We start from the raw sequence: 25,917 nt of genomic DNA on the forward strand, positions 1-25,917 counted from the left end.
CATGAAAACAATTTGTTGGCTCATGACTACATGCAGCTGTTAAACTTTGCAAAATTTAGTAAACAAAGCATGTAATATTTTATAACAGTCCCCCGGTTTCACATAGGCTCAAGCCTAGTCCCAGATGCATTATTGAGCTGTTTTAACTGAACGCAACTTATACTGGCATATATGGAATAATTGACGACAGGCCATTGAATTGAAAAATAATGCACACCCTACGCCTCGGGTGCGCATTATTTTTCTATAATTCAACGGCCCGGAGTCAATTATTCCGCTTATACTACGATTATCACACCTCAAAACATTGTTCAGATGATGTATTTCAAGACATTTGTCAGGTTTTTGTCCATAACATGACTAATTTCTTACGCACTAAACCCAAGCCTCCGTCGCTATTTCCAAAACGTCATTTTAGAGCTTAACGGAGGCTTCAGCCACTGATAGCAGCCTAATGCAGTTATTAGAGAGAGAGAGAGAGAGAGAGAGAGAGAGAGTTATCAAGCGTGTATGAATTATCTCAGTCTGTGTGTCTCTCAACCAACAGTGTTCAGCAGCATCAGTGTCTCGACTAATAACGAAACTGTACGTTTATCTGCTCCAAGAACAGAGCCGTTATTACATAGCTAGTGAGAAATGTCTTGTTGCTTTTAAGTTGTTAAGCTTTTTTACTGATAAAATTGTCAGAGCAGCGCTGACAAGACGTTTCTGTGAGAGTGTGTGTCCGTACTGTATGTGTGTGCGTTTGAGTGGGAGTGTGGGAGAGAGAGTAGCCTATGCTCATAGTCCGTAACCAGGTTACGGTAACCTACATAATAAAATGTAATTTTGTGGCAAAAAAAACATGGACATAATTAGTTGTTTTTTCCTAGTGTTTACTATATTTATTTGCTTGGTCAGTGTCGTTGTGGGTTTTGGTTCTTTTGTTGTTGTAGGCTGTAAAGACCTTTGAAATAAATGAAATTGTTTGGCGAAGTGATATGGAACTGTAATGGGGTCAAGACCTGCCTGGAACAACTTTAGCCGTGCGTTTCCCTGAAAATAATTGCACATTAAGTGCATAAATAAGTATGTTTTAAAGTATGTTTTAGGGTACGGTTACACGACAACGGTGTACTAAAAACGGAAACGTTTTTCCTCTGTGTTTTTCGTGTACAGACGATAACTTTGTCAAAACGATCCCGTTCACATGGATGACAACAACAAAAAAAAAACTGTATTATGCATCCAGGCCAGTAGTTGTCGATGTCTAAACAAACACTATGCGCCCACAGACTGAACAGGAACGCATGTGCAAGACGTCACCGTTTTCACCCTATGGTTTTCACACATTTGCTTTTTTGTAGTTTACATGGGTCGGAGACGATAACGTATCGAAAACGGTGTTGTGTAAATGACCGCTTTGTATCTTTTGTCATGCTTTAAAGTAGGCCTACACTTATTTTTATGTGTTGACTATCATATTAAAGCACATGCAAAGTAGTAGCCTACTTGTAGTGTGTTATTTGATATTACATTAAAAGTTAATATAGGTTATATTTAAATGTTAAATATTTAAATTGCAACTTCATCATTACTAATGTGTATTACAAATATATTTAAATACATGATATACAAGTTTTAATGGAAATGGCATTAAAGAATATCTTAGTTAGCCTACCATAATTGCTATTCAGATATGGCAGTAAAGTCAATAGAAGTGATTGTTACATATAAAGATGTAGCCTACTTAAATCTTAATCAAGTAAGTAATTTAATTTAAATGAATTGTTTAATTGTAAATTACATGCAATTAAGTGTCTGAAAATATTATTCAGTTCGCACTTAGTCTTTCAGAGTATATTATTTCTGTAATAATTAGGCTACTCTTTTGAAAAATATGCTAAAGTGTACTTCTTAGTCACCAGGGCATTATTCTTCAAACTGTGGTCTGAAGTTATGGGTAAACAAAACAAAACAACATGTGTTTTTCTTTGGGCACTTTTAGGGATTCATTTAAATAAATAAAAAAATCAGGATTTTTTTCCCCCACTTGGAATTTATTTTTGCTACTTTTCAATTACTTTTATAGATGTATTTGTATTAGGATACATAAAATGTGAGCAATAAAATTAGCCTTAGCAAAACAAAGGAGTCAACAACTATAGGGAACTATTGAGTACAATTTTAGATAGTGAAAAGTTGGCTCATTTAGATTAATTAGCTATATAGCAGTTAAATAATTAATCTAAACCAATCAATTAAATGAAATAGAAACAAACCAGCCATCTAGCAAAATGATGGAATGGAGAAAGTGAGGCTATTTTAAGATACAGTTTGTACACTATTTAAACCACATTATTTTTTGATATATAGTTGGTGGTTTCTGCAAGATTTGGGGTATTAGGTTTGCAACTTTAATTTTGCTTATCTGCAACTTGGAAGCATGTTTAAAAAAAAAAATCTGAAATCACTGCTGCAGTCAAAGCAAGCATAGCTTAGAAACGATGAACACAAAAAATTCCCCAGTGTTTTTTATTTTAATTATTGCCTTAGCCTTATTCCACATAAATGTCTTTTCTGTTACAAGCAGTATCATTATAAATTATCAGTGGAAATTCCCTGTAGTAAAAACACAAACCCCTTTAATGTGAGTGGAAACTTGTTATCCTGTCAGCTGTATTTCAATCAGGACAGCACGCTTAAGGGTGAACAGCTTTATTAACAGCTACATCTCAAGCGGAAATCCCCCATCAGACTGCACTTGTTTGTGTCCTTTACCTGCTCAGCATCTTCAAGAGATCTTTGAAATCTGAATCCACACACTACATGTGACCGCTTCAGGTTGCAGAATCAAAAATATGCCCTCTGCTGGCCGCATGTCAGAGTCAGAAACAAAACTAGCAGCTCTTTTTTAAAGTTAAATGAGATATAAAGTAATTACTGCAGTTACTGTACAGAAAGATCCATAAGTGTGTAGTGTGTGGCGTTGTGAAGTGTGTAATGTCTGTGTTAAATTCAACTCAAATCTGCAGACTGACTCTGACTAACTGTTCTTAAAATTGTTCTAAGATATGTTAAAATGTATAGCCATATACATAAATAAAATGTGCGTTCTTGTGCGCCATTGCAGCTATAGAGTGATTAGTCACATAAAAGTCAAAATAATGGGATAATGAGAAAAAATGCATCATCTTCAAGCTTTAAAGATCATGTGAAAGTGCATTTAACCACTATGTGGCGCCAAATAACTGGATATTTCAAATGAAAATATGATTTTGCTCTTTAAATAAAACCAAACATTTTCTAATCTTAAAATATAGACAAAAAAAATAACAAGGTCACATCTCTTCGACTGTCATTTGGCCTTTGTGAAACTGACCTTCTGTTAATGTTATCAAGGTCAGTTCCACTCAACTATCTCCTGTCTACTGATATGATTATGATTAATAATTATTACATTCCATTATCAACACTGATATAGCATATTTTGAAGGACCGTGGACTCTTGTCAGTTGTTTCGTCCTCACACTTTCTTTCAGTCTTATATTTTTTGCATACTGTATTGTCATAATTAGTCCAAACAAAACTATTATCCACAACAGTTGTGGTGTGTAAATGTTCAATTCTATATACTCTATATACTTAGAGGATGACAATTCTCAGCTTTCGACCCTTTCCTTCACATATTCCTTAAAGTGATGCTGAAACGCTTCACTCTGCAGGACCCAGGTGGGAATGGACTGCACAATCCCGCCCTATAGGACAATTACACGTTGGTCAGAAACAATACATGCACAGAAATCACACACACTCTTAAAAAAAGGGGGTTTTCACAGAGGTGCCATACATAGAAGAACCATTTTGGGTTCAGTTCTTAAAAGAACCATTTTTTTCTTAACGTGAAGAACATTTTAACAATCTAAACAACATTTTCCCACTATAAATAAATAGGCTAACCTTTTGTGCAATGGAAAGGTTCCATATATGTTAAAGGTTTGTCATCGAACCACTGATGCTAATAAATAACCTTTATTTTTAAGAGTGCACTTTAACTATATTAATAAACAGAGGTCATTACCAATATGGTATGAGTGACGCTGCCATATGTTTGGTCACCAGCCTTCAGATACTTCAATGAGCTGCTCACAAACTCCTCAGCTGTGAATGTAACCATATCTGGCTTCTGATGTCCCGTCATTGATGTTGAAACCCCAAATGGCGCAACTGTCTGAGAAAAATAAAAGACATGAAGACATTTACATTTCTCACTTCTGGTTAGCAGATATGTAAATTTGATACACACACACAAAAACCACATTATTTAACTGTTGTGTTAACAACAGTTTTTATTTTACCTGAATAATAATTCCCTTGGATTTATATTCTGCTTGAAGACCCTGTGAAAATCTCTCAACAAAAACCTGAAAAGATATATATATATATATATATATATATATTGATATGTTGACATTGCTAATACATTGCTTTTCAACTTTGTGTAGATGTGTATTTTTTTTTTTTTTTACCTTTGATGCTGAGTACAAGGTGTAAATAGGGCAGGGTATTTTGGCTATTCCAGAGGACACATTCAGAATGACTCCTCTTCCTCTAAGGAAATACTAATTGTCAGTGTGCTTGTCATATGTTAAAATTCTGCCATTTTTATTTTGATGAGCCCCTTTAGACACTCTGTTGACTATAAGTAACATTGCACCTACATGTCCACTAACTCTCATTAGAGTATTGTAGACTCTCTGCTTAAAGGGGCTGTATGTAACTTTTCTACTAAAATGAATCCTTTTTTTATTGCCTGTGTGTGAAGGGGTTGTAATCTCACATTAAAACGATCCACTTTGCGGGTTTTGCTATTACCTCGGAATTTAAGCAAGTATTCTTATTTTTATGTGAAGGTGCCGGGTCGGATTTACCGCGAAATCCAGTGACGTGACCTGCACGCGCGCTCCCGAGCCTCTCGCCTCGTCTAGCCTACTGACTTTGCACTCAACAGCGACGACACTGCAACTTATGACATGGACTTATGACGTATGCAACTTATGACATGTCTGATAACACTAAGAAACGACCTGCTCCCAGCACAACACAGACTCCAACACAAACTCCACATATAAAAAAAAATAAAAATAAAAATTAGTTTTTTTTCTGGCTCAACATCGGCAGGGCATTTGAATCATGGAAAAACCTTATCTACAAACCTAGAATGTACATTTCCTGAAGAAAATGTGAAGTGGTGCTTGCAGTGGCAAAATTCGGCACGGCTGATAGGGTTCCATACTTATCATGGTACGAGCATGGAGCATTAGTTCAACGTCAGGCTGATAAAAGTAGCCTATTATTGTAACGTTGCAGTGGGAGTTTACCTTAGTTTCCAGCATGTTGTGTGATGCTTTCTCCGGTGTGTTGCGTCTCGGTACCCACAGTGCTCGCTCATAAATTCGAGCACGCGCTTGTAAACTTATTGGTTGCAATCTGAAACATCACCGCTAAACAAAACTACATACAGCACCTTTAATATCTGCTAACACTTTATTTTGATGGTCCCTAACAGACATTCTACTGACTATTAGGAACTTTGCATCTACATGTCAACTTATTCTACTAACCCTAACCCTAACCCTTACATCTAACAGTCTACTAATACTAAGTTGGTTAAACAACATTACTTACAGTCAACGGAGTGCCTAAAGGGGATATGTGTGAAAAATTACGAGAAAACTAGTGAGGTCAACAGAGATGGCCAAACCTTTGCTGCATTCCTGGTAGGACAATTCTGCACATCTAAAAATGGAGGAAAACCGTATGAGTGCATTCTATTAAATCTCTTTAGCACTGAACCAATGGTTCTCAACTGGCTTTTATTTAGGATTTTTTTAGGGCAGGACAACCTGTCACTCACATCAGATCACTGCAATAGCAAACCACAACCATCTAATCAATTTCCCATGGACAAAATCAAGTCCCGTCCTTCATTTTTTTTCTTGTTCGAGAAGCCATTTCACTCAGATATACGTCACAATAGTGAAAAAAGACTATTGTAACTTCCAACTTCCATTTTATGCTGAGAATTTACAATTTTTCTGATGGACTTTGATGACTTTTAAAAGTTTATAAACTTGCATTTTTGCTAACTATGCACAATTATATCATTAGTTGCATTTAATTAATGGCATTTTTTCCTTGTTTTCTGCAACCCTGTCAGAGCTGTGACTCAATTTTGGATGTGACCACTACGACCCACTAATTGACTTCCTTATCTATTTCAGTATACGAGTGAGTGGTAAAGACCCAGTTACATTTACATGTATGCATTTAGCAGACACTTTTAAAATAGGGCAACATAAGCATTTCTTCACAGAGCCCACAATAATCATAGTGTACAGTTCTGTTTGCATTTACTCACCTTAACCATGGCTTTTACATTGCAGTTGATAACATCATGTATTCTCTAGAGGTCACCACATGAAACAAACAACAGTTTCTGATAAATACTTTGTAATAGTATTTATAGTAATACTGTGTTCCTTTCTTGAAAGAAATTATATCTGTGAGGATTTTCAGTCCGGATTTAGACCGTACCATAGTACCGAGACAGCTCTCAGTAGAGTCACAAATGATTTGCTCTTATCATCCGATCGTGGTTGTATCTCTCTATTAGTGTTACTTGATCTTAGTGCTGCATTTGACACCATTGACCACAACATTCTTTTAAATAGACTAGAAAACTATGTTGGCATTAGTGGAATTGCACTAGCATGGTTTAAATCATACTTATCTGACCGTTATCAGTTTGTAGCAGTAAATGAAGAGATGTCTTATCTATCACAAGTTCAGTATGGCGTACCACAAGGCTCAGTACTAGGACCACTGCTGTTCACTCTGTACATGCTACCATTAGGAGATATCATTAGGAAACATGGAATTAGCTTTCACTTATTATGTTGACGATACTCAGCTGTATATTTCTTCAAAACCTAATGAAACTTACCAATTCACAAAATTAATGGAATGCATAGCTGATATAAAAAATTGGATGACTAGTAATTTCCTACTACTTAATTCTGAAAAAACAGAGATTCTAATTATTGGACAAAAAACTCCCACACGTAATAATCTAAAATACTGTCTAACACTTGATGGCTGCTCTGTTAAATCTTCGTCGTCGGTTAGGAACCTCGGTGTGCTCTTTGATACCAATCTTTCATTTGAGTCACGTGTCTAGTTATCTGTAAAACCGCATTTTTCCATCTTAAAAATATGTCTAAATTACGCCATATGCTTTCATTGACAAATGCGGAACAATTAGTTAATGCGTTCATGACCTCAAGGCTAGATTATTGTAATGCTCTACTGGGTGGTTGCTCTGCATGCTTAATAAACAAACTACAGCTGGTCCAAAACGCAGCAGCTCGAGTTCTTACCAGAACCAGGAAGTATGACCATATTAGCCTGGTTCTGTCAACACTGCATTGGCTGCCTATTAAACATCGCATACATTTTTAAATATTACTGATTACTTACAAAGCACTGAATGGTTTAGCTCCGCAGTACTTGAGCGAGCTCTTAACGCATTATAGTCTTTCACGTCTATTGCAATCTCAAAATTCCGGCCAGTTAATAATACCTAGAATATCAAAATCGACTGCTGGCAGTAGATCCTTTTCCTATTTAGCACCCAAACTTTGGAACAGTCTTCCTAACATTGTCCGGGAAGCAGACATACTCTGTCAGTTCAAAGCTAGATTAAAGACACATCTCTTTGACTCACATCTCATCTCTCACATAATACATTATAGATTTCTATAATTCAGTGTTAGGCTGCATAGATTAGGTCAGCCGGAACCGGCAACACTTCCCATAAATCCTGATGTACTCGTTACATCATAAGAAGAATGGCATCTACGCTAATTTTAGTGTCTTTGTTTATCCCGAGGTTTTCCCGCAGCCTGCCGTATCCAGGCCGTATCCAGATCTGACGAAAGACCTTCGCCTGGACCCAATGACAACGCAGTGCTGAAGTGCCAACTAGTCTCTCCCTATGGAGGATCCCTTTACCACTCTACAGATAAAGCGTTGTCGGGAAAATTCGTTTTGCGTACCTACCCCGAAGTGACAAAATAAAATAAAATTCTGTATCAAAATTTATAAGGAAAGACCAGTACTTTGTTTAGGCTTGGTTTGTTGGGAATTACAAACCTGCGCACATATATTCAAACGCACATAACTATAGAACCAATTCTTAATCTGCATGTGAATGCCATCAGCGTTTATCACAGGTTTGCGTTTAAAGTCTGTGTAGAGAGAATGGTGTCGTCTTAGCGGCCCCTAATTTAATAACAAATGATCGTTGCGACGGAAGCGAATCAATCAAAACTAACTTTAGCTGGAAAAATAACTTTATTAAAGAACCGCTATAAAGCCAAAACAATCTCTGTTACCTTAAATTATACGTTTATCTCCGTAAAGCTGCTTTGAAACAATCTGCATTGTTAAAAGCGCTATGCCAACCATATCTACAACTATTGCTTGATAGAATTTCATTTGTGATATTTTATTAAAGCATGCTTCCATTTAGTTTTACAGTGGGCATTTTTCTATTACTAATATCTGAAATAATTGCTACTACATTGTTAAAGGTGGGGTAAGTATTATTTCAAAATCGCTGTTGGACATTGTTGATATTTGAAATCAACCCAAACACACCTCTCTCTTCATTGCTCCGCCTCCAAAAGTCACCCTCCAATCATAACCGCCCTGCTCCGAGTCAGTCTTGATTCCTGATTGCTGGCATGCGAGGCAAGTGCACTAACAATGACGCTAACCACATTCCCTAGCAATCGTCAGAAAAACTCTCACTAACTGAGCTCCGTTACACATGCAATCCAAGAGTGAATGTCTGTTTATCATAGCAGAAGCGCAACAAAATAAAGCTTCAGGAAAAATAAAGCGCAGATGATGAATGAATGACAAGGAAGCACTTACAGTACCCAATAGTAATTACAAAAAAGAGTTGGTTGTTAGTTGCCAACAGCACAGCAGCTCCAGACACACAATGACACTCAAACCCAGTGTTACTCACGTGAGGAGCGGAATCAAAGCAACCTGTCTGTTTTCAGGCCTTCCCGCTTAGCTCTCTCCAGCGCCGTAAAGCTTTTCTAATATTAACGTGGGTCCTAAAGCTCTTGCCCAGTCATAACCCTTAATTTTCCAGTGATTTCTTCTGAGTTTTTCTCTTTTGTATTGTGTCTCATCTCTATTTCTGCAGTCTTTCTTCAAATCTCCCTCTTGCACGTTCTCTCTCCTCCACTGCCATACTAATGCTGATTGGCTACTCACATTTGTTGTTGTTTGTTCGTTTGTCGGTCCAACTAACTTCCAAACAGCGTTTTTTAAAATATTGCTTACCCCACCTTTAATGGGAGCCGATACTAGTAGCATATACTGTAGTTTCATGCCCAATTTAAATAACTTAGATATCAAAAATGTGCAGTGCTGAGAAGGATCCATGCAGGAACAGTTTGAAAACTCTTAGTATTTATAAAGATAAATGCATGAACAATGATTGTATGAACCACAGATGACCTCACTTCTTCCAAATCAGATGTTTCAAGTAGCTTGCAGGGTATTTGGCTCGGTAGAATCCCAACGTTGTTCACTGTGTTTAAAGAAAAGTAACAGTAACGCTACTGTTTTTAATATAACTGCAGTAAATTTGACACATTGAGATATCTGATACCTACTGACCTAAAATACCAATATCCAAACCCTCAATGTTTTCTTTAATGTGTCCATATATATCGTCTTTGGTGAAGTCAGCAGCTATTACTTTGACTTTCCCTCCTGTAGTGAGCTCTGTCAGAACAAGAAAAGAAAGCAGGTTAAAAATTAGCTCTAAGACTACAGACAAAGCTAAGAAACTGAAATTTCAACAATAAACGCTTCACCGATCTTCCTGGCTGCTCTGTCAAGCTTCTCTCGATTTCTGCTGATGACGATCACATTCATACCTAGTTTTGAAAGCTGCACAGAAAGACAGGAAATACAAAGATTGTAAAGTCTTATGGAAACAGCCTATATATCTATAGGGGATGAGCTACAGTATGGGATCTTAACAAAGAATCTGTTCCAGATTGGTTACAGGCCTACTTTACAGGTGTACACATTACTCCAGTATTCAGTGTCTCATGATCCTTCAGAAATGTTGATTTGGTGAATCAAAACTTATTATTATCAATGTTGAAAACATTTGTGCTGCTTAACACTTTTTATTTCTGCTTCATATTTGTAACGGTTATGTTGTATGTGTGGACACTTGTTGTTTTTCCTTTGGTTCCCGTGTTTCCTTCCTGTGTTTAGCTCCTGTTCCCTTTGTTCCAGTTGCTAGTTGGTTTCTGTGGTTACTCATTGGTTAATTGATTATGTTCACCTGAGTCTGGTTCCTCATTTAGCCATGTATTTAAGCCCTCAGTTTGGTTCTTCTCTTTGTCCTGAATTGTCTTTACATGTATGAAGCTGTTAGACTGATTTTTGTCTTCTGGATTGCCGTTTTTAAATAAACTAAATCTGCTGCAAAGGAGTTTCTCTGTTCCTCTTCACTTGCCTGCATTGTGATAATATTGTAGTGGAAACCATGATACATTATTTTTTCATTATTCTGTGATGAATAGAAAGTTCAAAAAGACAGCATTTATTTGAAATAGAAATATATATATTTTTTACATTATAAATATCTTTACTGTCATTTATTTTGATCAATTTAATGCATCCTTGCAGAATAAAAGTAATAATTAGTGTAGTCAGTGTATGCTATTTGGTCATTATAAAGATAAGCATGAACACATTTTACTGTTACCTTTTTATCCTTATACTTAATTATTGAACTAATCTAATATCAAGATATAGTCATAATAAAATAGTTTTCACATAGGCGATAGGTACCTCTTCTGCATATGCTCTACCTATTCCATCTGACCCTCCAGTGACCACTGAAACAGAAGAAAACGGTAAGAATAATTATTTCTCTAATTCACTGATGTGTCAGTTTATGTAATTGTGAACTAATGTGATCAATAACCTATTCAATGTGAGAAAATAAAACAATTTAACAATTTTAATCAACATTTTTTTTACAATGTAAAACAACTACGACCACATAATTAACACATTTTATTACAGAAAATAAGCTCTGGTATCAAGTGTATTAAGAATGTGATAATCTATCTCCAATCACTCCCTCTAGGAATCTCACACGCTTCAGATGATAGGCAGTCAGTGTTTTTACAGCATGTACTTGGACAGATTGTGTGTTCCCACCAATTTAATAAACAAAGAGGAAGCATGGGTGGTGTATATGTGTGTGAAAAGTCTCTCTGAAAGTTTGGAGCTGCATCTTCTCTCCACCACTGACTATTAGACCATCATAGAAGTTCACATTGTAGAAGAGAGTGGGAGGAAAAGGGGTGCTGGAGGGCCAGTGTATAATGTAGAGGAAATTATGATGTAATTACTGCCTTCATGCTTTCATTGCAGACAAGAGAGATTTGAACTAATGTCCGGCTGTTATCTTCTATGTGGGAAAATGACTTTGTGTCTTTTTTACTTAATGGTTTACCATGCTTTTGTTCTTTCTTTGCACCACTGGTTGTGTGTACAATACGTACAAGTAGTACCCTGCTTCACAATCTCAGTGAGATCTCAAGATAAATATTTTGAATGCAAAAACTTTGTAAATGTGAACCATTCAATCTTCATTTGGCTTGCCTCAGTTTTATAATTTATTATAATTATTATAAATTAATAAATGCTGTGTTACTTCAGTAAGGTTAACAGCAATGAATCTCCTTGTCAAGTCAGCTGATAAGTTACATCGGGGTGCAGTACTGGCAGATGGCACCCAACAGGTGCCTATCAGAGCATTCATGGATGACTTGACCAACACGGTAAAATAAATACCCAAAGGGAGATGGACTTATTAAGCTTGCCGACTGGGCAAGGGTGGAGTTCAAACCCGCAAATTCCAGACGTTTCGTGTTGAGGAGGGAACACGTCCAGGATTGGTTTCAATTTAGGATCAAAGAGAACACCATTCCAACAGACCAAGGAAAGTCAGTGGAGAGCTTGGGAAAGTGGTACAGGGCAGACCTCAATGACAAGCAGAGTGTGATGGAATTGTTTAAGGAAGTTGAAACCAGGATGACATCCATGGAGAAGAGCGGCCTGGCAAGTATAAGGCCTGGGGATACCAGCATATAGGGTCCGGGTATAGATTGATCTGGCCACTGCTCATTTATGAGGTACCTGTCTCTACTGTGGAGAGGTTGGACTATTTTAACTATTTGAGGAGATGGTTCCATTAAGCTTCTGCTCCATAGGCCTGTATAGCACAGGCAGCAAGCTGCAGCTGCCAGTAACATCAGTGGTGGAGGAGTATAAGCTAACAAAAACATGGCAGGCTATGATGCTGCGAAACAGTAAAGACGCAAGAGTACGTCAGGCGGACATTGAGGTTAGAACGGGTCGCAAGGGGTTATCCGGCAGAGCATTGAGGGAAAGTCGACATGTTAAGTCTGGAGCCATGAAAAAGCAGGGCAGCTGGACGAGTTGGGAGAGGGTTCTGGAGAGGGTTCTGACCTTGGGGGACATCTGGAGCATGGAAGAGAGATTCTGTTGTGTTCCATATATAATCTCCTACTTACTCCATCAAATCTTCATACAAGGCGGTTGACAGACTCTGGGGAAGGCCAGCTAATCTTGAGCACGTCCTCTCCTCGTGCAGGTCAAGTTTGGTGATTGGGAAATTTTGGTGGAGACATGACCAAATATTAACTCAGCTGCTGTCGGGGTGAAGCAGGCAAGAAAGAAGCCAAAACTACTTTTTGAGGGGCATTGTTTCATCCAGTTCCTTAGGTCTGGAGAGAGCACAGCAACAGAGAGGAGGAGTAAAGGAGTCTGGGCCACGGCAAACGACTGGAAGATGCGGGCAGTCCTTAAGAAGCAACTCAAATTCCCAGAGGAAATAATCCATACAAGCTTCAGACCTGATATTGTGCTCTGGTCAAAGGGTACCAAGCAGGCGGTACTAATTTATAGCTGACAGCACCCTGGGAAGAGAGGATGGAAGATGCACACAAGCGTAAGCTTAAGAAATATCAGGCTTTGATTCTCGAGCGCCAACGGAAAGGAAGGCTTGGAACCTGTCAGTGGAGGTTGGCTTCAGGGGTTTCGTAGGGCAGTCACTTTGGAGGACCATTAGACTGCTTGGGATTGGCAACCAGGCTAGGAAGCAGCTAGTAGCAAACATCCCCAAACAGACAAAGCTTGCATTCTGGTGGATATGGATAAAATGGAACAAGCAGTGGCAGAACCAACATGGTGAAGGGCCAAGGGGGGGCATTTGATAACCCGCAGAAGCCCTAAACTCAATCAAGTTGTGTTATATAAATATTATATACACACAGACACACACACACACATATATATATATATCATGCACACATACAGGCCAAACCAACTGTGTGACATCTAGAATGTGCAGGACAAATTGCAAAACTCTGCATGAATATTTATTCAAAGTGAAAACAACAGCAGATACACTATGTCTTAACATGCAAGAAAACACCCCTGGGAAGGGATATTGTAATGCACACGCACACACACACCAGGAAGAACTTTTCAAAGCCTCAAAGTGAAAGAATTAGTTGTGGAAAGAGAGAAAAAGTAAGGTTAATTTGTTTTAAACTGAACAGGAACAACCATTCAAAATCAAGAAATGAATAGAGAAATAGTGTCCTAGAACATACTGTTCTAATTGCCTTTTGTTCTCTGCCACTCTCAGCGCCGCAATGGAATGGAAAGGAAGCTTGGGAAAAAGTGGCTGGAATTGTTGTTTTGTGTTGCTGAACTTACATAAACAGTATAATTTCAAGGAAGCCATAAAGAGGATCCCTCTTTTGCCAACAATAAAAATTCCTGTTTAGGGAAGCAAGACATTTTGAGAGTGACAATTAAAAGTGAGATGAGAAACTTGTTCCAGGGTCAAACAGTGGAACAAAAGCAAGGTAGTGCTGGCTTCAATCTGACTGTTCTCAACCAGCGGTTGTCCCTCAAGGCACAGCAGCATGTTTTCAACATACAAAAAACATAGCATTTTCTTAAATGCTTAAATCATGACATTTCTAACTATTAACTAATAACTTACTTTTAAACGAATTATCTATTAAGCATGATTTAAAGTAGTAATGTAAAAAAATTTTTTTTTGCTGAATGACATCTTAATATTTAAACTAAACTTGACTGCCTGTTATATCAATAAAAAAGCATGCTTAAGACAAAAATACAGGAAATAAAGTCAAAATATTGATGTATCTCACCTGCCCATTTCCCCAGAGAGGTGAAAAAAGATTCAGAAAGGGGACAGAAGAGCTTCGGGGCAAGCATCATAAGAATGCATAATAGTTTCCCTCCAAAAACTAGGACGGTGCAAGTCCCGGTCAAAATGAAGAGAATCTCAGTGAGAGTCATGATAGATTTTCCCAAGGCTTAAAATGAGTCCTTCCTGCTATTTTGGTCCTTTTTACTGCACTGGTCTCATTCTCTTATTTAATCTGACCACAAGCTTTCAACCTTAATGTTGACAGCCCCCTCGGCCAATCAGAATCTTCACTGCCCATTCTGCCCAGGACATAATTCACATTCCTGATTTGTGTGTGTGTGTGTGTGTGTTGTGCCATTTAGCTTAAAGCTAACAGCTTTAACTGTTATACGCTTAACGTATTAACGAGTTCACTAACCTGGCACTATTAGTACCCCCCTCTCTTTTTTTTAACCTTAAACTCTTGTGTGGAAATTTACCTGAATCTTTTTGTTTTCTTTTTATATTTTAATAAACCCTTTTTATTTATATTGTCACATTCAGTTCAGTGTTATTATTAATGTAGAGATGGATTAGTGATATAAAAAAACACATTTGCTCATGTTACAATAATAAGGCATGAACATATTTACTCAACAACAAAAAGATTTCACTGTTTCTAAATTTATATCTGTGATCATAAACTGGAGGGTGATAAAATGTATTAATAATTATTAGTAAGAACATCCAGACCCATCTTTTTTTATGGGAAGACTGAAAGGTTTGACTAAATATCAACTTTTGTAACTTGATTTACAGTAAATGTGCACTGCTCGCCTCATTTGTTGACATTTTGTTTTCACAATTATTGATCTTGTGAAGATAAGTCAACAGTCACTCTTGAATTCATCATCACAATAGTTGCCCTTCTCTTGCTCTCATCATCAGCCCTGTCTAGCACATTTCTCAGTGTTGAACTCTCTGAGGCACTTATTTAAAAAAGCTCCACCGCCATCTAGTGTAGTAAAAATCACGCCCTACAGCCCAACTGCGTAAAGTATAAAACATCATGTTACCCTACTCCATTTTCTATTGATTGTTCTAACTTCTTATTTAATATATGTTAAATTATGCGAGTAGACTCAAAACTAAAACTCCCTCCCTCAGATTAATAAGTCTCATAGAAGGGCTTTGTTTGGCTCTGCCAGCCACTGCCCACTCAGGAATATCTTGAACTGAATGGATGTACAATGTTTTCTGCCTCATTGTTTAATCCCTAGCAACCGGTTTGTTATATGATTCAAGAGGGATGTTATTAGTGAGATGTAGAAATTAGCATTATTCACTGTAATGTTTTTTATTTTATTTTATTTAACGAGCACGTCTTGTTTTACTAAATCAACATTTGCATGTCGGGATGAAACAGCAGAGGGCGCTGTTCACCAAGTTTGGCTTTTTTTTTTTTGGTCGCCTGCAGTGTTTTTTATCTGCTGAACACAAAAGAAGATATTTTGAAGACTGTCAGTAACCAAACAGTTGCGCCCAATAACTTCCACAGTATTTTTTTTCCTACTACTACCGTCAACTGCATGGTTACCAACATTCTTCAAAATATCTTCTTATGTTTTCAATAGAAGAAAGAAACTCATACATGTTTGAAACAACTTGAGGGTGAGTCAATTATGACAGAATTTTCCCTTTTTGGATGAACTTCAACTATCCCTTTAAATATATGTGGATGAAAAATCACAATCAAGTTGATTTAACTTAAATTATGCAAACAGCCACTATAAATAGTCTATAGGCCAGTTCATATGATCGAACTGCATCTTAAATGATCTCTTATAGCAGTAGCTGCTAATGAGTTTGACATTTTTGATCAAAGGCTACTTGAATATGCATGTGAACGAAAAATAGCAATACAACAATCAACTTCTCGAATAATTTAACTTTAATTATGCAAACGAACAATATACAGTATGTAGAATATAGTTATATAAAGTTAATGTTATCAAACTGTAAGAACTGAAGAAATACCGTCCTCTATTATTATTATTATTAACATATTGAAGCAACCCGATGGCACAAAATTCTGACTGGTGCACTGTCTGGTCGAAATTAACAGGGGTAAACGTGTTATAATGTTATATTCCTAAATGTTACCTTAATAGGTAGATGCTGTATGTAAATCAATGTCTAGGATGAACTCAGTGAACCTGTGGTGTTCCTCTTCTGAACTTGTCTCGTCGTGTTTGTCCGATTGATGAATCCGAGTCAGAGTCGAATTTGTTCAATGAATCGTTTGAATCACAAAATTGGTCTGAACAATTCGTTAAAGATAATAATTACGTAAATTGATTGGGACCTATTATCCTGAATTATCCATATTTAAAATGCACATAATGTGATTATATATATATATATTGTTTAATGTAATACAAATATTTAGGTTCTAAACTTTTATGAGATGAATCATATGAAATTACAACGAACTCCCTTATTAATAAAGCGTGTTAAACGTTAGCGTGTAATATGCCAGGGACCAATTACGTCCGAGTGTAAAATAACCGATGAATCGTTTTAACAGTTTTTTTAAATTATTCATTAATAGAACCGATTCGAAGAAAGGAGTCGGACTTCCCAGTCTCGTGTGGCGCGCATGTGTTGAGAACGCGCGAATGCTGTTACGTAACAGTACGTATAGCCTACTATATCAACTACCTGCCCGGAAACATAAAACATATCAATATTTCGAATTGAGAATTTATACCTAGTGTATTCTTATCCCAATCGAGATTCATTATGGATATCGATCTCTCGTTGCGTGATCCAGACATTACAATAAACCTCCTAGAGGTTTCCTCAGAAAAAGCAATGACCTCGTGGCTCGTGCACCCACAAGGATACATTTCGGTAATATCTAAACATCCAATAAATAAACCTAATAAAACGCCAGTTTGCTTGAATCCACTGACATTTGGCTGATACTTCAGTTGAAGGGGACAGGACTTTGCGTTGGTTCGTCTCCACACGTTCTTTCCCGTTTTTTCTCCGTACACGGAAAGCTCCTGCCCCCTGATCCCCCAAGCGCCCGGATGCACACAGCCACACACACCAGCAACAGTCAGTCAGTCAGCCAGTCAGGACAAACATGGTCGCCAGAGCTGAAGGAAGCCTTTAGGAATCTCCTCGCCGAATTTCTCTTTATAAAGTAAGGGCTCTTAGACTGGTCGCCTGAAGCACGTAAAGCCTCGTCCGAGGTCTACATTTTCTTCTGGGTGAGTAAAAAGAGCTGTGTCACTGAACGCTGTCAAGCCGTCGATAATTCGTCAATGGATTAGATTCACGCGACACTCAGGGAATATTTTCAGCACCACGCGCTCAGGAATAGGAAAATGCCCGTTTATTACCTTATTACTCGCGTGTGCAGCTGCATTATTGCTTTGAGACGCGGTGATATTGTCTCTATAGCCTAGTGCTTGTATATTAAGAAGGGATTGCGTAATTTTCCTCAGGGTCAGATTTGTCCACTGGTATTTAATGCTATTAACCGCTTTGTATTAAGCATGGTGCTCGTTTTGTGAATGACAGGGCTTTTGTTGATTTGTTCCAATGTGAATTTAGGCTATGTATTTGTTAGAGGTCGCACTAGTCGAGACAGACAGCAACGGACAGGCTGCAGACAGTGATTTTTAGAGACGTTATACACGTGATTGTCTGTGTAATGTCGAAGCACTTATTTACTATAAACTCATTTTTTTTGTTTTGTTTATAGTTTCACAGCAGTGTCACACGGAAAGAAATAGCCTCTTGCCACATGTAATCACAGCTGTGCTAATATTTGCTGGTCTGTGATATTGCTTTCAGTAATTAATTGCTTATTTAATTAGTAGCATAAGTAATTAATTCAGGTGTAAAAGGTACGAGAGACCCCTGTGCGTTTTATAAAACTGTTGCCACATAATAAATAAGAACAGCAATTTACATGAAAACATTTCTTTAATGCAAGCTTCTTCAAGTGGAATTTTTGTTTTTTTGTTAGAATAGTCACAAGACTACTATGTCGTATGTTATTATGAATATTATTAGGTAGGTATAAGACTTTAATGAGGGAAAGAAGAACTACAATCACAAGAAGCATTGCCATTGACATTTATACGTCATTCTTTTGGCACAATTTGTGATTTGTTTCGATTCTCTGATTGGTGGAGATATCTTTGCAGAATCATGGCTAATGTAGTTTTTCACCAGGAATTCCGCCGTTAAATATAGGTGTGTTCACGCCATGTTGTAATTACCTTAACGATTCTGAACTGTATAAAGCCGTCACGTGCTTGTAGAACTTGTAATTACAATGTGTAAACTAGTAATTTTCTGAGAGCTGCGACTTGTACCACATGATCACCTCCGCTCCCCTCCAACCATCAGTCTGCAATAAGCGAGGGATTGCGACTGAGAGGAGGTGCGCTAAACAACATCCAGTTCACGAGGACTTTAAGGGTGTGCTCACAGTCACACTTGGTATGTTTGGTTTGTTTAAGACAAACCCTGGTGCGATTGCTCTGTAAGTGTGGGTCATTTGAATAAGTGTGAATGCTGCCATCCAAACCCTGGTGCGCACCAAACGAACTGAATTCTGGTGCGGTTCCAATGAAATATGAATGCAGCACAGACCAAAGACATGAAAGCGAACCAAAAACAGGAAGATAAGACCCTAAAAAGTCATAGTCGTGATGTTGCCCATCCATCACAGTTCGATACAGGCATCAGAACCGCGTCTCCTTGCAGCAGATCTTCATTTGTGTGTGTGACGGAGGGATTCCTGCTGCTGTTTTGACTCCTTTACACATATTATAAGCTGTTCATGAGTTCTCAAGTAGGTTACGCACATACGAGCACATTAATCCCAGCACACAGCATACAGCTATCCGAAATGATTAGAGATAACGTTCTTTTCACCATCTAGGATATTTTTCGATAAAAACTTAGATAACAAATATGATACAAGCATAGTTCTGTTTAAGAATTAATTATGACATGACATGCTTATAATAAAAAAAAGAAGTAAATTATGCCTTAATAACAATTAACAATGTCGCAAAACATACCTAAGCATGCAATTTCTTTCACTTTAACTATATAAATAATCAGGATAAAAATAAAAGATTACATGAATTAAAGTTTGATTGATTACATTAAGAATCGCGAGAAGATCAGGCATACTACTGGGGTCCTAAGCTGGGACTCATCACTTCACCACACCGTCTCAAAATAGGCAATACGAAGCCGACCAATCAGGTTGTGAACATATCCCTATGCCTTTAGGTTCGGTGATAAAAATGCCAATCTGAACGCTAAGCGGACCAGGACTAAATGTTTTGGGGTTTTTTTGGTCCAGATCAAACGAACCAAGCATACCAAGTGTGAACACACCCTTAGGTGTGTTTGACTTGAAGTGGCGCTGTGCAAACTGATCGGTGTATGACATCATAGTGATTTGAAAGCATACAGAGCTTTATTAATGGTAATTACAACATGGTGTGAACGCAGCATATGATCATTTCAATTTTTTGTTGAAATAATGTGGATTAATGGCTTCAAAAAAGCATCTACCATTGATTAACCAACCTCACAGCTCACAGTAGGTCTGTCTACAATGGGTTTTAAGTTATTGTTAAAAATCTATTCTTCTAAAGTGAAAATAAATGGTATTTTTACTTCTGGAATCTGACTGTTGTACTCTGCTCTTAATTATAACATGGCTGCTATACTGAGTCCAGAATCTAAACTGCCCGTTATGTTATATTGAGTTACTAGTGCTTCGGATAAAAATGGCTAGTTAATTCAGTTAAATCTGAGGACCATATGGATAAATAATATCATGCATACATGTGAAATCAATGCATCTAGACTCCCTTCCTCATCTCCTATTGTATGTATTGGTAAGAGTGTACAATTTACAGTCAGTGTTCAGTCTGCTCTTGATTGGAATATACTATGAAAGATGAATAAGCACAAGAAGACTATGACTAATTTATTCAAATAGTAGTCTATTCAAATATACTGGACGCCTTGTATGCTTCCTCACAGTGCTTGATATCATTTAGTGGTATATTAGATTTCTGTCCCTTTATGGACCTACAAAACAGACTTTACCTTCTGTTGAGATCACACATTTGAATGGGCAGAATGTCAAATATTCACTTAATGCCTGAAAATCAATCATTAGTTCCTGTCATAATAAACTTGCATGCGAATGTTGTTTTTTTTACACACATGAAGAGACTTTAAAACCAGTATTTCATCCTAGAGCATGATGTGCAGCAGCATGTGCCATGTGTGCATTGTGATAGAATCAGACAGCAACAGCCTCTTAGTGTTTATGTATCCGGGCCTATCAGATAAGTGTTTGCTGAGTTGTTGAACTTACTAAAAAAAAGAAATGGCCAGGGTCATTTTTGGTCTCAGCGATTTATGAGTTTATTCACAAAAAACGTTGTATAACCCCAATCAATGCAAAGCGAATAAACTGTTAAATCAAGCTAAATCTTACGGATGTATGATCACTTTTTACCACACTGCTCTTTTTTTATGTCTAATGCCAAATTAACACTGCAAAGTTGACTGAAGCGCTTCTGAAGTGGCATTTCAGAGATGGTTTAATACTGCTCAGAGGTTAAGTTTATTTGTTTACAGGGGTAGTGTACATTAATAAACATGGCTGAAAATTTCCAGAATTAGTCAAAAAGGCTATTTTTGTTTGTCTGTTGACCCATGACAGAATGTTAAAAAGTCACCCTAAAAAAACAAAGCATCTTATATCAGTACACACACACACAAGAGAAAAAAAAACATTTACATTATCAAATAAAAAATACAAGAACATTATTCCATGTGGAAATCATGCTAATGCATTAATAGAACATTTGATTTAAACATATATTGTGCTACAATAGGTAAGAGAGATGTGACAAGAGAAAGCAAATAACCAAGAGCAATTATAACAAAGAAAGTAAAAACTAAAATCAGAATATTAGATGCTAATGTTGACAGTTCTGTGTAGTAAGTGACCATTTTTTAAAGATGAAATATATGTATCCCATCTTCTAATTGTTGATGGGAATGAGTTCCCTTCCCTTGCGGCTTTGACTGAAAATACAGACTGACTAAATTTACATTTTCTGAGAGGAATAATACAGTCCCCTCTTTCTCCACCCCATGTGGACCAATGTGCAGTTGTGTGTGTGTGTGTGTGTGTGTGTGTATATATATATATATATATATATATATATATATATATATATATATATATATATAGTTATTTATATATATATATATATATATATATATAGTTATATATATATATATATATATATAGTTATATATATAGTTATATATAGTTATATATATATATATATATATATATACAGTTTTATATATATATATATAGTTATATAGTAGTATTGCGCAATGATGAAAATTGACTGATTTCTTATCACGAATTTTGAGTGATTGTTTATACAGAGACTCAAATGGTTTTAGAGTAGTTGTATACTTGCTTTACAGAGCTTTTTAACCCCAGCCTTAAGGTGGCATATAACACCTTAGCTCCTATATAACAGTATATAGATGACACAGCAGTTCCATCTATATACTGTTATATAGGAGCTAAGGTGCAGCGCATGCATGATTTTATCTGGCTTTTGTGCAGCATTATGTCTTTACACTGAATTTTGAGCTGGCAAAGAGCAGCCTTAACTTGGCACCTTAAGATATTTCACTGGGAACTAATATTAAGATTTTTTTTATACTATTTCTAGTTTATTTTTAGTCTTTGCCACAAATATAACTTTTGATGCTAATAAAAATAATAATAAATGTTTCTAAGATTTAGTATGATAGTGATTTATACCTTTGGAAAGAGGAAAGAGGCAGAGTTTTCCACAATACAGGGAGTGAATTACCCATCTTCCATGTTCCCTGTTGCTACTCTCACAATACGCTCCCTCTGAGCTTTGAATGTCAGTACTCACAGCTCAGCCTTGTGTGTAACCCCGACAACATTTGGCTCTTCGCTTGGCATTCTCAAAGGAAGGCAAGTTGCCCATTTACCATGCCCATTGCAGCACTAAAGGAACAATAAGTCATTGATATGTCTGAGGAACTGCTGGGAGGTGCTCTTTAAACACAATGGCTAATTCTTTGTAAAGGGACATGATTTTGTTGTGAAGATGTCGGAACAGGTTATGGTACTGTTTGTAGCAGAACACTGTGGCTAAATTCCCACCTTAGAGGGTATTTTAAACAAAAAAACATGACATAAGCAGGAGAAGAGGAGGTGACCACATTAGTTTGACATTGTTTGTGAAACAGAGACATTCTGAAATGTTTCTAAATAAGACATTACGGCAAACACATGGCTTCTCAAAGTAGTCACTGACTCCATTAAGCTATCGTGAAGGTGAATGGGTTTTTAAGTCCCATGGCTCAATTTATGACCAGGTTAAGTGGTGTTAAGAGGTAGGTTGTTGTTACAAGAGCACAAAATGAAATGCCTAAAATGCCCACGGCATTTTATTGGAGGGCGAGTTTACGCCCTCCAATAAATTTGGTGGAGGAATCCACAGAGCCTCACCCTGGACCGGAGGAAGAACAGAAACATCCTGTACATGCCCTTTTTGACATCAAACGAGTTTGTGCTTTGCCAGTATGTACAAGTTTAGTGTGGCGAAAGAACTGACTAGGGTTTGTTTTCTCTTTTTGTCCCATGGAAATACATGGCTGCTTGTTGTTGTCTAGCTGTCACTCCTCGGCAACTGGCACCAGTCCCAGATGACACTGTTGCGCCACTCGCACACTAGGGTAATGGGTGAAAATTTCGGACCTGTCAGTAAATGGTGCGCAAGTCTGTCATCTGTTTGTCATCTCTGAATCTTTCAGTCACTCGATCTTGAGATGGCAGAATTGTAAAAAAAACAAAACCTAGTCTGACTGATGATAAAATGTAGATCTGAAATTCTAATTTCTGTTGGCAGTTGGCATATTAGGGTAATGTTGAAAGGCAGGTTGGCAGTGGCCACGGGCTGCCCCTAGTGCACTAGATGTTGCCGTAGGCGTTATGTCACCGAGCCGTTAGAACATAGGTTTGGCAAATATGTCTCTGAAATGACCTTTTTTTTCTTTCTTTTTTTAAGGAAAGCTTTTCCTCCTTCAGGGTGCAAGAAAAAAAAAATTAAAGATAGCTCACATCAGACAGAGCTGAAGGAAAAACAAACAGATAAATGTAATTTTATGGAGTTAAAGTAACACTAAGTAACTTTTCAACCTTCATAATATATTTCCAAAATCCTTGTGATGGTACATCGACTTAAAATAGGTTGAATGACACGTCTGCCATAGCCTGACGGGGTTTGTATAGTTTTTAATCGTACTTTTAAACTTCGGGGTTCGGGTAGTAACCCCCGCGCACAAAAAGAACTACAAAATTCGACTGCTTTACGGCATAGGCTACCTCACTTCCCCCAACACGTCCTCACATGCTGTTGGACTTGTAAGTATATTGCTTATATTGTATATCACTCGGACAAGCACCTGGCGTTCTTGTTGATGGATTAGTAGACATCTTCGAAGGCTAGCTGTGCTTGTTCGATGTCCGACGATTTGTAACGCGTTGTGTTTATTCCCCAATCGAACTCGTGTAACTGTCTGTCACACGTTCTACCGTCCACAGCATTACTTGATAGACAAAAATAGGACAAGAATGAGCGTCAAACAGAAACAACCCGCTTACGGGGTGTTCGAGGCACACATACAATACAGACTGCCGAAAGTTAAACAGGGCGCGCGCAGCTCTTAAAGGGGCCACACCTTATTTCCACTCGTTACAGCTTCTATCCGACTGAACGGGGACCGGTATACAGGGGGGAGGGAATCAGGCCGTGAGTGAAGAGACTGCTCTGCGTGAGTGGTATTTACGACAGTAACGTTAAATACAAGTAGTCCACAGCGACTCTAGGGGTCGTTGTTTGACCAAAACGGAAATCCTACATAGTGGGGCTTTAAAGACAACATGAAATACAATTTAATTTTTGTGCCTGTTAACTTTTAGGAGTACACTATAGCTTAAATACGGCCTTAAATATTTATTATTTATTATTGCGCATTTTAAGTTTATTGTAAATAAAAAAAGCACCATAAATATTGCATACTTGATTATATTATATTATATTATATTATATTATATTATATTATATTATATTATATTATAGTATAGTATAGTATATTATAGTATATTATATTATATTATTACAACTTACTGACCCTGACACACAGTCGTGTGGGTCTACAGTCGGTCATCTGAGATAAAAAATTTCATGTTAAACTGTTTTCAGACTTTTCCAGATATTAATATTTGATAAAACTGTATAACATTTTTAATAAATAATATATAATTACTATGGCACTTTTTAATTTAGCCTATTAATGATACTTTATTACAGTTTCTGAACATTTGTCAGACACCTACTTGACTAAGTCCCACAAAAAATGTTTGAATCAATGAACTGCTTTTTTGCAGCCTTTATTATGTTTTTTAATAGGGAGATAAAAAAACTGCATGAATGAATAACGCATTTTTGCCATGACTTGCAGTAGCATGTTTTATAGTTTACGGTTGTGTAAAAAAAGAAAAGGACAGGCCTTTTGATATGCCTCACCTCTTATTCGTCAGCACAGGAAAGAAATCTGAACTTTGGTCTTTAATGACAAATTAGTAGTCATATTAGTAGCACGAGGCCTTTTCATCTGCATTTCTCAGCAATCCACATGTCTTAATTTGAACATTTATCACACTGCGAGCTGCGTGGTTGCGTGACATTTAACAACGTAACACCTAAGCTTTCCAACTCTTTCAAGCGGGGAAACATGAATGGAAGCCTCTAAACTAATATTTTCCATAAACCATCCACCAAAGCACTTATTACTCACGCCAACACCACACAGACAGCAGTGCCATCTAAAAATATCAAATTACTGCTTGGCACTAGAGGAGGAGTGGTGTGCACTCAAGAGGGTGTCTGTGTGCATTTTGTTCCTGTGAGGGTGTTTTGTATGTAGTACAGTTAATGATAGAATATGTATGCAGTGGACAGCTGGTTGCTCTTTTCTTTGAACGGCCTCATGTGTCACGACTATTTCCAGCACCCTAGGGTCAGTTTAGGAAGTGAGCACCCTGCTATAATCAGTGTTAAAGCATCTATTTGCAGACACCTGAAACCATCAATGTCTGTGCGGGGGTCATAATATTGTAGAGCTTCATTGTTGATTTTGACTGCTTCTTTGATGCAGGATTCCTGTCACGAACTTCATACAGACTGAAAAAGCAATGAAAACATCAGGGTTTGATTGACTAATCATTGATTTTCAGTGTGATTCAGAAGTGACTTTTTTCTACTGTAAAATAATTAATTTTACATAAAAACGGACCACCTCCTCTTAATAATTTAATATTTAATCATGTTGTCCAAATTCATATTTTATAATTATTAAAACATTTCAGGAATATTTCAGAT

The 25,917-nt window shown here is 37.2% G+C and overlaps 2 protein-coding genes across 3 annotated transcripts in view; one reads left to right on the top strand and one right to left on the bottom strand.

The window, feature by feature from the left end:
- Positions 1-2,500: 2,500 nt before the first annotated feature.
- hsd17b3 (hydroxysteroid (17-beta) dehydrogenase 3) lies at positions 2,501-14,724 on the bottom strand. The gene is made up of 11 exons (XM_084389106.1): positions 14,367-14,724; positions 10,936-10,982; positions 9,942-10,017; positions 9,742-9,849; positions 9,585-9,652; positions 6,401-6,445; positions 5,744-5,778; positions 4,509-4,590; positions 4,338-4,403; positions 4,061-4,210; positions 2,501-3,737 (listed from the first exon to the last, which is right to left on the bottom strand). The coding sequence occupies exons 1-11, from the start codon at positions 14,515-14,517 to the stop codon at positions 3,642-3,644; spliced, it is 924 nt and encodes a 307-aa protein (XP_084245232.1). The 5' UTR covers positions 14,518-14,724; the 3' UTR covers positions 2,501-3,641.
- A 2,712-nt stretch (positions 14,725-17,436) lies between these two features.
- slc20a2 (solute carrier family 20 member 2) overlaps positions 17,437-25,917 on the top strand; it is a 39,929-nt gene continuing 31,448 nt past the window's right edge. The window contains exon 1 of one of the 2 annotated variants that reach the window (XM_084389102.1): positions 17,437-17,625. The gene's annotated coding sequence lies outside the window, so the exon portion shown is untranslated. The remainder of the gene's footprint in view (positions 17,626-25,917) is intronic. The other variant, XM_084389105.1, reaches the window with a different exon arrangement.

The sequence above is a fragment of the Rutilus rutilus genome (assembly GCF_951802725.1).
Source record: "Rutilus rutilus genome assembly, chromosome: 19".
Lineage (NCBI taxonomy): Eukaryota > Metazoa > Chordata > Actinopteri > Cypriniformes > Leuciscidae > Rutilus > Rutilus rutilus.

What these genes read in the sequence shown, in the direction of transcription:
- hsd17b3 (XM_084389106.1), bottom strand. Translation starts at nt 14,517, where the DNA reads ATGACTCTCACTGAGATTCTCTTCATTTTGACCGGGACTTGCACCGTC. An exon ending in AAACATCTGATTTGGAAGAA is followed by an intron (nt 6,446 to 9,584) that starts GTGAGGTCATCT and finishes GGTGACCTCTAG; the next exon opens with AGAATACATGATGTTATCAA. An exon ending in GCGTCACTCATACCATATTG is followed by an intron (nt 3,738 to 4,060) that starts GTAATGACCTCT and finishes ATTGTCCTATAG; the next exon opens with GGCGGGATTGTGCAGTCCAT.